This window comes from Cricetulus griseus, chromosome 2 (genome assembly GCF_003668045.3).
Source record: "Cricetulus griseus strain 17A/GY chromosome 2, alternate assembly CriGri-PICRH-1.0, whole genome shotgun sequence".
Lineage (NCBI taxonomy): Eukaryota > Metazoa > Chordata > Mammalia > Rodentia > Cricetidae > Cricetulus > Cricetulus griseus.
Genome location: NC_048595.1, coordinates 62790303 through 62803631, shown reverse-complemented (window position 1 = coordinate 62803631; position 13329 = coordinate 62790303). Strand labels below are relative to the sequence as shown.

At 35.1% G+C, this 13329-nt stretch overlaps 1 protein-coding gene across 4 annotated transcripts in view; it reads left to right on the top strand.

Annotated features, from left to right (window-relative positions):
* The window catches only part of LOC100755760 (centlein), a 279351-nt gene that overhangs the window by 169252 nt on the left and 96770 nt on the right, over positions 1-13329 (top strand). For all 4 annotated transcript variants that reach the window (XM_027400365.2, XM_027400366.2, XM_027400364.2 and 1 more), the window contains exons 13-15: positions 1358-1458; positions 7072-7163; positions 10535-11067. In XM_027400365.2, the coding sequence (XP_027256166.2) occupies positions 1358-1458; positions 7072-7163; positions 10535-11067 (726 nt within the window). The remainder of the gene's footprint in view (positions 1-1357; positions 1459-7071; positions 7164-10534; positions 11068-13329) is intronic.

Sequence of the window (13329 nt, the reverse complement as noted above, 5' to 3'; positions counted from 1 at the left end):
CCAAAGATCCAAATATGTAAATAGTAAGGGTGTCCCAAACTTTTGTATTTTCTCTTCAAGCCTTTTTACTTCTCTTTTGTTTTTCTGTCTGACAATAACAATTCAAAAGACCTGTCTTCATGCTCTGTTATTTTTTCTTCTGCTGGACCTGTCCTGTTACTGGGACTACAACTAAGTTTCCATCTGACCCTGAGAGCTGTCTTCTCATCTCCTTCCTGACTTCTGTCTTGCCTCTTTCAGATCTTGTGCTGCCTTCTTTATTTCAATGTTGGTATTTTCTTCATATTTTTCTATTGAAAACTATCTTTTGTTGGGATTATCATCTTTTTTTGATACTATGTGTTGGCCTCCTTATATGACATCCTTGATAATGACTTGGGAGGTATCAGTCAGTCCTCAGTTTGATTTACAGCAGATTTTCTCATAATCTCCAAGGCTAAATCTTCCTCCATGTCTTTCCCCTTTCATTACCCAGACTTATTGAGAGATAGAAATTTTCAATGGCTGGGCCCATGGGCCAGTGAGTCCCAGGGATCCTCCTGTCTCTGTCTCCCTAGCACAACTGTTCCAAGCACACACCACCCTTTGTGGCTTTTTACACTCTTTATATGGGCATGAGAAATAGAACTCAGACCTTCTTGATTATACAGCAAGAACTTTACAGACTAAGCTGTCTCCCTAGCCTTGATACATGATGTTAAAAAAAAAGTAGCTAGCAGGCAAAGTATTAGGTTTTATTATGATATTTTCAAACTTAAATTGTCTTTGTTGATCCTGCTTCCCTTCTCCTCCTGCTACTCTTAATCACCTGTTAGACCCTTCCACCTCCTCACTGCCCTGTAGTCTCCTTTTCAAGTTCATGTCGTATATGTCCTATTACTCTCCCCACCCCCTCAACACTTTTCTTTTTCTTGTGGGTCTCTGTTACAGTTTTTTGCCTTATACCCACTTACAACTACACACACACACACACACACACACACACACACACACACACACACACACACGAGTTCTTTAGCTGGTTATTGTAGTATGTACCTATAATCCCAGCACACAAGAGGCCAAGGCAAAATTGTAAATTTAAAGCCAGCTCAGGCTATACACTGAGTCATTCTTCTGATACACATATGTATTTGTCATGTTTGTTGTTGTAATGAAGTTCATAGTACATACTAAAAAAATACCCTCATAGAAATATATTTGCATGCTACTGTATAACTGAATATATGTAGTTACTATATTTTTATTTTATCTTACTATTTTCGACTTTTCAATTGTCTTTGTAGCTTTTTTTTTACTAAACCTTTTCTTAAATTACAAATTTTATGTAATTGTTAATTACTTGAATTTTTCATAGGATGAATCTTCAAGATGAATTGGATGAGCTTAAAGTACAGATGTCTATTGATAAAACAACCATACAAGAATTGAACAGGAGCATGGCAGAGAAAAGAGAAGGTAAGTTTTTAATTAAAATAAGTCTTTAGTATTATTAAAGTTTTTTCAATTTAAGAATCTTACTTAGTTTCTCCCTTTTGTGCCATGTTATTGATTTATAACACTTAATTTTTATGTCTCATGAGAAAGTCAAATACAGTAAACTCCAAAATATTCTACTTGGAACATGCTCACAATTTCTTAAAACTTTTAAATGGGACTTGATAGATGGCTCAGCTGCTAAAGCTGTTGCTGCCCAGGCCTGATGAGCTGAGTTCAACCCCAGATCCCTAGTAAATCTTGAAGAGGAGCACTCACTCTACATGGACCCTGACCCCCCCTTCTCTTCATGTAAAAATGTAAAGTAATATTTGATAAGGATAGAAATAATTATTTTTATTGTTCATTTGTAAAGTTCTCCTACTTATACTTGCTCTTATATTTATAATTGATTTAACATATGACTTATTCATATTTTCTTTTGCTATTACAAGATTTTGAGGGTATTTAGGTCTTTCTAACTTTGTGGGGTTGGAAGCTTTGTTCATTTCAAGTGTGTGACCACTATGACCAAATGTCTCATGATAGGGGATGCACCTATGTTACCAGTGTAAAATTGTTCCTATGTTAAAAGTAAAGACAATTGTATTTACTATGCAATTTCAATATCTTAGTAGAAGAAGCAAATCAGGTTAATATGATAAGATTCTTTCCAACTTCTGCCATTCAGGTGTTGTCACCACACCTAGTGATTGTTTTTGTGAACTCCTCCTGTAGCCTTTTCTCAGTCATTATTACTGATTCAGTTGTAAATATGTTGTTAGTGATTTATCAGTATTTTAACATTTCTATTTTATACTTTTAGTTTTCACAAAATTATGAATTTACTCCTTCTTTGGCTCCTGAAACATGGTTTTTGTTTTCATTTTTCTTCCCTTGCCAGGATCTTTTCTCTTTCTTCTACTGAAACATATTTCCACTTCTTCCTTTACAATTGGGACAGGTGTCTTGTTTTATTGTTAAAAGTAACTATATTGGCTGGGCATTGGTGGCACACACCTTTAATCCCAGCACTTGGGAGGCAGAAGCAGATGGATCTCAGTGAGTTCAAGGCCAGCCTGGTCTGCAGAGAAAGTGCCAGGAAAACCTCCAAAACAATACAGAGAAACCATGTCTCAAAAAACCAACAAAAAATAAAAATAAAAGCAACTATATTGTTTTGAAAACAGAAACATACATAGATGAACATTCAAGCAATGAAAAAGAACCAAATTAAGAAATAAAAGCAAAAACTGTGAGTCCACAATTCCAAATCAGCATCTTATAGACAAATTGCACATTGGTTTCTTGCACATTGGTACTTATTGTAGCACTGTTTACAGTAGCTAAGTTATGGAACCCATCTAAGCACCCAAAATCAGAGGACTGCGTAGACAAATGTAGTATGTGTGCACAATGGATTGTTTTTCCATCATAAGATTGAAGCTATGCTATTTGCAGGAACAAAGAAGAAATGAAATAATATTAAGTAAATTAGGCCAGTATTAGACAAATATATGTTTTTTTTCATTGTGGCTCTGTATTTTATATGTGTATATGTTTGTGACATGTATATAGAAGTAAAACTATCAGGGGGACAAAGGGGACTGATAGAAGCAGGAAGCAGTAACAACACACACACACACACACACACAGAGAGAGAGAGAGAGAGAGAGAGAGAGAGAGAGAGAGAGAGAGAGAGAGAGCGAGAGAGAGATTTATGAAAGGACTATGGTGAACATATAGAAACACTTTTTAAAAATCAGAAAAATTGGTTAGTCACTCCCACAAGTTCTTCTTTTGCTTGCCTTGTTGTGTCTTATTTTGTATTTATTGGCTGTTGTCTCTTGGAGGCCTTCTCTTTTCTGAAGAGGAAATGGATGCTGGTGGATCTGGGGAAGAGGGGAACTAGGAGGAGTGGAAGGAGGGGAAACTATGATTGGAATTATTATAGGAGAAGAATCTTTTCAATTTAAAAAGAAAAGAAACAGAAAATAAACTTATTATTTAGAATTCTACTATTGTAGAATTAAGGAATATATTTAAAAGTAGCAGTTGCAAATAGTGGAAGAGCCATTTAATGAATAATTTGACTTGAAGAAAGTATTAGTGACACTGAGAATAAGTAAACTGTCAAGGTAATACTGTCATGTATAATCTAACTCAACTGAAGGTAGATTCAGTCATGCTGACATACTTATTCAATATGCAAACAAATAAATAAATGCTATGTGTACTAAAAAGTATCATACAGAATTATTATGTAATGATTGAAAATCATAGAAAAATATGTGCTAATTACTAAAATTACTAAGATATACACACAAAATGCAATTGGTTGTTTTCTACTATGTTATCTTCTTTAGTATTTTTGTTTTCTTGATCACAGATCAAGAAAATAACAAAAAATATAGCTATCGCTTCCTTATCAATAAAAGTCCAAAGAATAGAAGAAATAAGGTAAGTTTTAATGATATTAGTCATTGGTACCCTTAGGATAGTACAAAAATTGACATGTTCAAATCAAGAGTTAGGTTGTTTGTTTCATTTGGCTGAATACAGTTTGCACTAACCCTTTTCCATGTTCTCTCTTTCATTTGGGACAATAAAATGTATTGTGTCATTAAATAATGTAAAAATACAACCTATTGAATGCCAAATGACTTTATATTTAGTACCAAATAAGAATAAATTTTAACACTAATTTAGGATGGTTACCACTTGTATTTTGCTATTAAGTATTTCAAATAAATCTAGTAGAAATCAAATTAAAAATGCTAAACCAAGTTCACAATTTATCAAAAATGAATGTAATTATTAAATGTTAAAATGGGAAAAATCAGAAAAAGTATGATAGTTTTTTAAAATAATGTTACTATAATTAAAATAAGAATATAAAAGAATAATTAACAGTAAAAAGTTACAGAATAATTTAGGTTAATTATTCAATGGAATGTTGGGACTTGGAAAAAATAGCTCAAACTAGTGACACTTTGGCATGAGGCAGAATCTTTGTATGCAGTCCAAGGTGACCTGGATCCCAAGATCTTTCTTCCACACCTGAGTACTGTGCACCCTATACCCCAGCTATGCTGAGCCATTTGAAATAAGGAAACTGGGTAGCCTTTGGCAGCCTTATAACCTAGTTATATCTGACTTTCCTTTGCATGTTGCTGTCAGGCTCAGTACGCTGTGGATTATCTTATCTAACTTGGACCCCCTCTCTAAAATCTTTAACCAAAGATTGGTCATAGAAAAGCAAGCATACAGGTATTTGGCAATTCTCTTTAAAGACAGCATCTGTTCTGGTGACTCCAGGACATACAAAGACAGCCTTCTGTGTCACTGCAGTTTCGGTGTTCACCTCTGTCTCGGGTCATTGTCTGTCCCTCAGACTCACTCAGTTTTCCTACCCCTAAAAGATGTCTTCATTTCCCTGCTCCATCTTTCTTTTTCTCTTGCTGAGGGTGCTGAAACTTGACCATCTGGTCCTTCTGCAGTTTTCATAGTGTGTGTAGTATTCATTTTCCCTTATAAATCTCCATTTATTTCAGTGCATTTAGACTCCAAGAAAAGGAGAGAAACTCCCTTTACCTCCATGGTAAACTGAGAAGATTAAAAGGGGAAAAAAACTAAAATAAAACAAATTTTAAATAAAATGTTAACAAAGTTAGTATTTAAAAGCAGAAAAAGAAAAGGAATTTCTGAGAAAAAACATAAATTGGGAAGAATTTTAATGCTAGCAAAAATTAAAGCATTTAAACCATATGATATAATAAATCTCTTGTAGAATGAAGCACACTTGCTGTGTGTGTGTGAGAGAGAGAGAGAGAGAGAGAGAGAGAGAGAGAGACAGAGACAGAGACAGAGACAGAGACAGAGACAGAGACAGACAGAGACAGAGAGAGACAGAGAGAGAGAGAGAGGGTCATTTTCTTCACTGAGCCCTCTTACCTCAGTTTTCACATCCTGAGATATTTGAACTGAAGTGGCTAAGAGTATATTCCTTGTTTCACTCCACAGTCTGAGCCTAACTGCTTCAGTGTTTTTATAGAAGATATAAAGGCAAGGAAAAAATTTTTCTGGGAGACATCTACAGGTGAACATGCTCAGCTACTATGTCCAGTATTCCTTTCATATACCTAGGACCAAACATGCAGCAAGGAAATTCTATTCAAAATCATTCTTCCATGTTTATTTCATTAACAATATATAGATGTTGTTAGTACTCTGTGCAATGTGAATATATTACTATTATATTATTTCTAAGGACAAATACTTCACTCAGAACTATAGGAGATATTTAAATGACTAGAAGAGATGAATTATATTTGCATATTATTTCTATATTGCTGAAGAGTGCTGTAAATGAATTCAGCACCATGGTGTTAGGGGACTAGAAAAAGAAGCCTGGGAGCTGATAGATTATTATCAAGGTAAAGGTATGTATTCCCCCAAGAGGCAAATTCTACCTTTTCTAGCTTTTATTATTCTTAGGACAGCGTTCTATTTATTTCATGAGCACAGAAGTTTTAATTGAATATGTCATGTTTCAAAGACAAAAGAAATGCCTAATTCACTCTAACAAACTTGTTAGTCACTGTTTTTATCAGGAGGATTTCTACTCTACAGAGAATAATATTGTTTTCTCTTCCTTTGTTGATAAATCAAAGTTTTACACTGACCTACAGCAGTCGGGCTTACTTTAAAGCAAAAGTAAGCTAATACACATGCATACCCTCTTAGCATTGTGCATTCTTTTCTGATCCTTGCTTTGTTCTTTAAGAACATTATACTTAAAAGACAGTTGAAGAATTCAGTAAAAAAAAAAAAAAGGTAACTTCATCACTGTAACTTATCTGTAAATAAAACAGTTCTAGATTTGGATGAATTTTAATATTAATGAAAAATTTATGACAGTGTGTCCCTTTACTTGGTAAATTAGTTGCAGGTTTTTGTTGCTCTGATAAAGCTGTGTGGCTAGTTGCCACCCCATGCAGGAGTGATTTGTCAAACAACTTCACCTATGAATGTGGGTTTATTTCTTAGGAAGTCAGAGCTCCTCCAGCAATGAGGCTTTTATGGTTTAACCTGCCTGTGCACAGTCTCTTTGTGGAAGGAAAGGTTCATGCATTGTTATGGTTTCAGTCACTAATTCTGTTACTGTTTGCTTTGTTCAGCCATCACTCTGATCCTCCTGGCAGGGAACAGGATCAGCAGAACAAAACTAGTAGTGGCTGTAGATAAAATGGCAATGAATACTGCTTTTAAGGCAAAGGCAGAATAGTCTACAAAAGGATGAACATGGGAATGAAGGTATAGCATTGTTAATCTGTAGATCTATTGTACCTTTGAAAGTTCTAATACTTCAGGGGAAAAATGTGACACTACAAAGAGATGTAATTATGTGAAAAAAAAAAAAAAAAAAAAAAAAACTCTTGAGAAAGGTCACCATTTAGTTCTGGCCAAATACTTGGCAAGACAATAGACTAGAATATTCATAATTGTAAAACTGCAAAACTTTCCTCTTAAAATGACAGTACAGTATTTCAGCAATATGTGATATACCATAATATATTATTCATTTGCTCCCAGAACAACTCTTTAGACACTATGAAGATGCTGGGGTCAAGAAGAGTACTCCAGAGAAGAATGAGAAAGCAATACCGGAGCAGACATTACAGAAGGTAGTCTAATCTTTAAGATATTGAGCTGAGCAAGTTAAATCTGAATTTTACCATAAAGGATTATATTTTAAAACCAGAGCTCATGAACTTAAACCTTGTGTGAATCCTTAATTTAAATTCATAATTCAAAATCATTGGCTTGCCAAAATGGGGTAAAAAAAATCAATGTTAGAAAAATAAATGTGTAAACACTTGTGCTTCCTTGGACATAGATTAAAAATATTTTTATAGATGGGGGAAGAAAATGAAAAGAAAAAAGTTAACAAAATTTAGAATATATGTACTTATTAGTTATAAGTGAGCAATTCAAGTTACAAATGGGTCTGGAGGTTCTGCTCTTCTGCAATGGTCATAGATTGCTTTTTTTTTCTTTTAATTTATAGCCGTGCCAGAGTAAAATGGTGATATCTTTATAATTTAAACTTGAAAATATGTGTGACTTATTGTCAATAAAAATTTATCCTATGATTTAGTATAGTTTTCTGTGTTTTAATAACACAGTCTATGTCAACCAGTAGTCACAATACAGTACATTTACCATGGATGGTAAAATGCTGCCTTCAAATTGTAACATTTGTCTCAATTTATTTCTGTTTACAAAATATGTTATCAGGTTCAATGAAATCGTTTCAAGTGCATGAACACTTACTGGCAGTATTATTGAAAATTCATCTTTAAATAATATACTCCTTGACTGTTGCCTCGCTACTCTGGGTTTGTTTGGGGTTTTCTTAAAGCATCAGTTCACAAAGAAAAAAAAAAAAACAACTGAAAAATGCAAGCATATATAAACCATTTTACGTTACTATCTTTATTTCTTGTGGATAAACTTATAGGTACTTTTCATGAACTACAGAAATTGATATGCTAGATTTGCCATTGTCCTATAACAAAGGATGTCACTCCAGTACTACCAAAGGACACATAACAGGTTAACATAATAGTCGAGAGATTGAGACATGCTCACATTCATTCATCTTGAAGAAAGATGAAAAACTGATGCCATCAATTAGGATATTTTATACTTTGTATTAACATATCAGCTTTATTTCAAAATAGTATTTTTCTTTGCTGTTTTATATAATTTTGTTAATATAGATTCATAATCTGTGACTATTCCTCAAGAGAAGAAAGCCTAAAAAAACTATGACTTCTTTTCACCCTTCACAACTGTTAACTTGAACCAAATTAGTATATTAATTTCTTTCTTTTTAATATTAGCCTTATGCAGTTGTATCAATTATATTTTTAAAATTTCATGGTTAAATTTATTACTTTTAACTAATGAGTGTTTACATTTATGTGGCATTAAGGATTGAATTCAGGGTTTCATGCATGATAGGCAAGTTATTTACCAACAATTTATTTTCCCAACCATATATATGCATGCATATATAGAGAGTTTTGTAGGTATAAATATACATATTATATATTTTTAGTATAGTTTTCCACATTTTAGCATCATAGTCTATGTCAACCTGTAGTCACAATAAAGTACTACTAATGATAATAAAATGCTGCCTTCAAATTGTAGCATTTGTCTCAATTTATTTCTGTTTACAAAATACATTTTCAGGCTCAATGAAATGGTTTCAAGTGTGTGAACATATACGTGCATACATGCAGACAGACAGACAGACAGACAGAGGGTCTTTTAAGTTACACAGGATGGGTTTGAACTCATTCTGTAGGCCAGGCTAGCTTTGGGCTTGCAGCCTTCTGTCTTGCATGTCCTGAGTAGCTAGGTTCAAGAGCCTCCCACATCAGACCCATCAGAATTTACTTCTTGCATGTTCATATTCCTATGTGTGTGGTGTGGTGTGTGCATATGCATACTTGCGGAGATCTGAGACCACCTCAGGAACAGGGTCTCTTACTGGCTTGGAATTCACTCACCTGTCAAGTAGCCTAGGCTAGCTGTTTGGTGAGAGGCAGGAGTCCACCTGTCCCTGCCTCTCCAGCTCTAGAATACCCTGGCTTTTTGTATGTAAGTTCTAGGGATCAATCTCAGATGCTCATGCTGGAGATGAGTCCTTACTGACTGAGCTATCTTTCCAACCCCAAAACACATTACTAAAGGGAATGAATAAAGGACTTCAGTGATATATTTCCCCTATAGTCCATATAATATGTACTGACATGAGCTCTAGGTTTAGTTTTAATGAGAAAGTGTGAATTGGTCTTGGTCAAGGTGTGGTCTGCCCATTATTATGTCAGCTCAGAGCCATCATCAAGGTGGTCCAATGACATGTTAAATTGTTAATCTATTACTCACTGAAAATGCAGCCTTTTGGTCTCAAATGAGCTATCCTCATTTGGAAGTTCACAGTTATCTGACCCTATGGCTCTTTGTGAAATTCTAGATGACTCAATAGGCAAGACTAGAGAGGGTCACTCATCTCTGTTTCTTGAGCCAACATACAAATGCAAAACAAAGACATAGATGTCGACTTTCTGCTTTTAGTCTTCTTGTGGGCTCAAAAGGAGAGTCAGTGAGTCTTTGAAAAAGCAGTTTTTGAGTTTGTTTCAATTATACTTATAAAATTATTTTGAAAAATCACAAAGTGTTATTTTTCAAATAACATTTCTTGCTATTTTTCAAGTTCTAAATCCAAGCTTCCTTCTGTAAGAGTTACAATTCTGTGTTTCATGTTTAGACCTACAAAGTTTACATCCTATCATGCATTACTTTAAGATGTGCAAGTGTATGCCTTTCCAATGGTTGTTGATACATTGGGTCTGGAGTGTGTTTGACCGTCACTGTGTCCTGCAACAGGAGCAATATTTAATGAAATAAATGGAAAAAATTCATTTAAAGTAACCTTCAAATTCTTATAATTTTAGATTGTTGAACATTTTTGAAAAAATATTTTATCCTGTGAAACAAGGATCAAAATGAGAATTAAAATGGTACCTTTCAAATTTAGAAATAAAACCTTTACAAATTATTTATTTTGTCATCACATCACTTTTTAATGTGTTTGTCAAGTGTTTATTAATAGTTTCTCCATGAACCTATTTTAAGGCTATTTCTGTAAACAGTTTATTTTTCTGAAAATCTTTCTTTTCACAGTTAGAATGTATAACCAAAGCACCTACAATCTGCAGCTCATTGACATCCTTACTTCTGTATCACTTTGCATAGGATTTTAACTTCTTTTACCATCTGTCCTTTATCCAGCAGATGCATTATTGCATTTTTGAATGTATTCACCTATATCACCTTAGAATTATTTAGAAATTAAGTGCTTTAGATTTGTTTTGTCCTTGTGCTAAATGTAACTTTCTTTCATCAGTTAGAAATGATAATTTAAAATGATTTAGATTATGGATTTAAAATTTAAAGGAATAAATTAAACCTTCTTGCTTAGGTCATTGAGTTGGAAAATCGGCTAAAATCTTTTGAGAAAAAGTCAAGAAAATTAAAAGAATGGAGTAAAAAATTAAAGAAAGAAAACGATTTACTGAAATTCCATTTAAAACACTATCAAGAAGATTCAGAGGCAAGAGAAAGAGAGTTAGAGCACCTGCTGAAGATGAGTAAAGATGTAGAAAATGACAAAGGTGAACTTCAAATAAAAATCACCGAGCTGGAGAGGGAAGTCACTACCTTGAGGAGACAAGTGGCAGAAGCCAAGGCTTTGGGAAATGACAATGAAGAGGTGGCAAGTCAAGAGGAGAAACTGCACCATCCCACCGACAAAGCTAAATCTGAGATAGCCACCACAGATGTGAGAGCCCGGCAGTACGACTGCAAGACAAGCACTACCAAGGTGAAGTTTAAAGCTGCCAAGAAAAAGATCTTTGTGGGTCGCCACCACACTGTTCTCAATCACTCCATCAAGGTTATGAGCCACATTGAGAACCTCAGCAAGGACGGCTGGGAGGACGTGAGTGAAGGCAGGTAAGGCTCTCATTAACTTAGCTCTGTGGTGGGGACAGTGTGCATATGTAAAGCACTGGCAAATGGAGATTGAATTTCAACTACTGTCGATTTGGTATTCAGAAAAAATACTGTCAGAGCCTTTGAAATATCTTGGGAGGTCTTGTTCTGAGCTTATTGACTGAAATTTGCATGCAAAATTAGCCACAACTGCATGAGTATTTGAATAGATGCCAGGAAACCCAAAAGAAGGCAATGCTTGATTTCTTCCAGTGATGCTATTTTCATGCAGTCATGAGGCTTGAAATTGACAGTTTGGCAGGTTGATTTAATTTGCTGGCCCTTTGCATATTCACCACTGACAGCTAAGGATTCCCAGGCAAGCCTACTAAGTCGGTTTAGTTATCTTGTGACATGCCAACCTGGGAGGAGAAACATTTTCCCCCCTTAATTTAGTTAGATAAATTTTGAATGACCCATTTCAGCTTGTTACCAGATGTCTACAAGCTGTTTAACAGCCTTTAAATTAAGAACCATCTTTACTAATTATTTCATATGTGTATTATGGAAAGTCGTTGTAAAAACTTTAACTGGATGGAAGTTTAAGTTTACTTAAGAGTAGTACACATTTGTGTTCTTGAATCATTTAGCCCCCACTGATATCAAGAAGCTAACACTTTTCATGGTCTTATGCCTGGCTGTATACTCATATATACACTTGAAGCATAAATGTAAAGGAATCACAACACAACTTATTTATACCTGTGCAATGAAGAAGTTCATTGTTAGAATTACTAGCAAGTTGTCCAGTTTGTCATTGTATTAAATGTTCTACCTTGTTTCATAATAATGTATACCTACATTTATTGTCTCTAGTTTTGTTTTGTTTGTTTTAAGCTTTTCTGCAGTATTCTGTTTTAGATATGGGATGATTAGGGATATTCTTCTTAGCCACAGGCATAGAAATGAAATGAGCTTAAAACATAATGGGAATGTGTGTGTGGTCTGTGTGGTGGGGGTGATACCCTTCCTCGCCCTCATAAGTAGCATGTCTAACATTCCTGTAGAAAAAGACATACCAAAGAAAAACAGGACATTTACTTTTTAAAGTTTTAAATGACAGTGGAAAATGAATCAAAGTCCAAAGAATTGGAGGAAAGTATCCATTTTTATGCTTAGCTTTCATGAAAAAAATGGACAGGTATGTATGTAGAACTGTAGATAAAAAGATAATTATATAATATCCAAAATAAGAGCAAAGGGCCAAGAGGGAGAGAGTCACTGGCACCATTCTGTTCAGAGTGTTGTAAGCCTCTGCATGGCAGTCCTTCCTGGTCAGGTGGCCGGTTTGTGGACCTACTCTGAGCATGGTGGATGAGGAGATTTCATTTCACTGAGAGGCAGGCATAGGTGAGAGTTAGTGTTCATTTATTTCATGCTTTGCTTTGGAGCATGAAAGGCTATGTATTAATTATTTTTCTATTGTTTGGTAAAACACCATGATCAAGGCAACTTATAAAAGGAAGAGTTTACTTTTGTTTATCCTTCCAGAGGGTTGGAATCCATAATGGTGAGGACAGTGTGGCAGCTGACAGCAGGCATGGTGGCAGGACCAGGAAACTGAGGTTTCATCTTGAACTTGAAGCACAAAACAGACAGTGAATTGGTAGTGGTATGAGATTTCAGCTCTCAGAGTCTACCCATAGTAACAAAACTTACTCCAGAAAGGCTCACCAAACAGTGCCACCAACCCCAACTTTGAGGGACAATTCTCATTCAAACCACCACAAGTGATCTACTTTTTTCATGACTTGGCTTTATGCCATTTTGCTTTGAGGAAAAATAAAGATGAACAGACAGGAAAGAACTTTTTTCTGGGCCCGTTTCTCAGGTGTTCCAATGCTCTTTATATCCACGTTTTCTGAATGGCAAAATGCCATAGTTTGTGGAATTGTCTTCTGAACCTGAGCAACTCTTTGCACATTATAACAGAGAGCTCCTGTAAAAATATCCAAGCTCAAGAGTGGTGGTGATGGCACACTCATTTAATCCCAGCACTCGGGAGGCAGAGGCAGAGTCAGAGGCAGGCAGATCTCTGTGAGTTTGAGGCCAGCCTGATCTACAGAATGAGTTCCAGGACAGGCTCCAAAGCTACAAAGAAATCCTGTCTTGAACCCCAAAATTTCCAAGCTCAAACATTCCAGATCACTGTTACTGTAATTTTGGAGGTAGACTAGAAATATCAGTTTTATTTGAAAATTGTTACCTGATACCAGTGTGCTG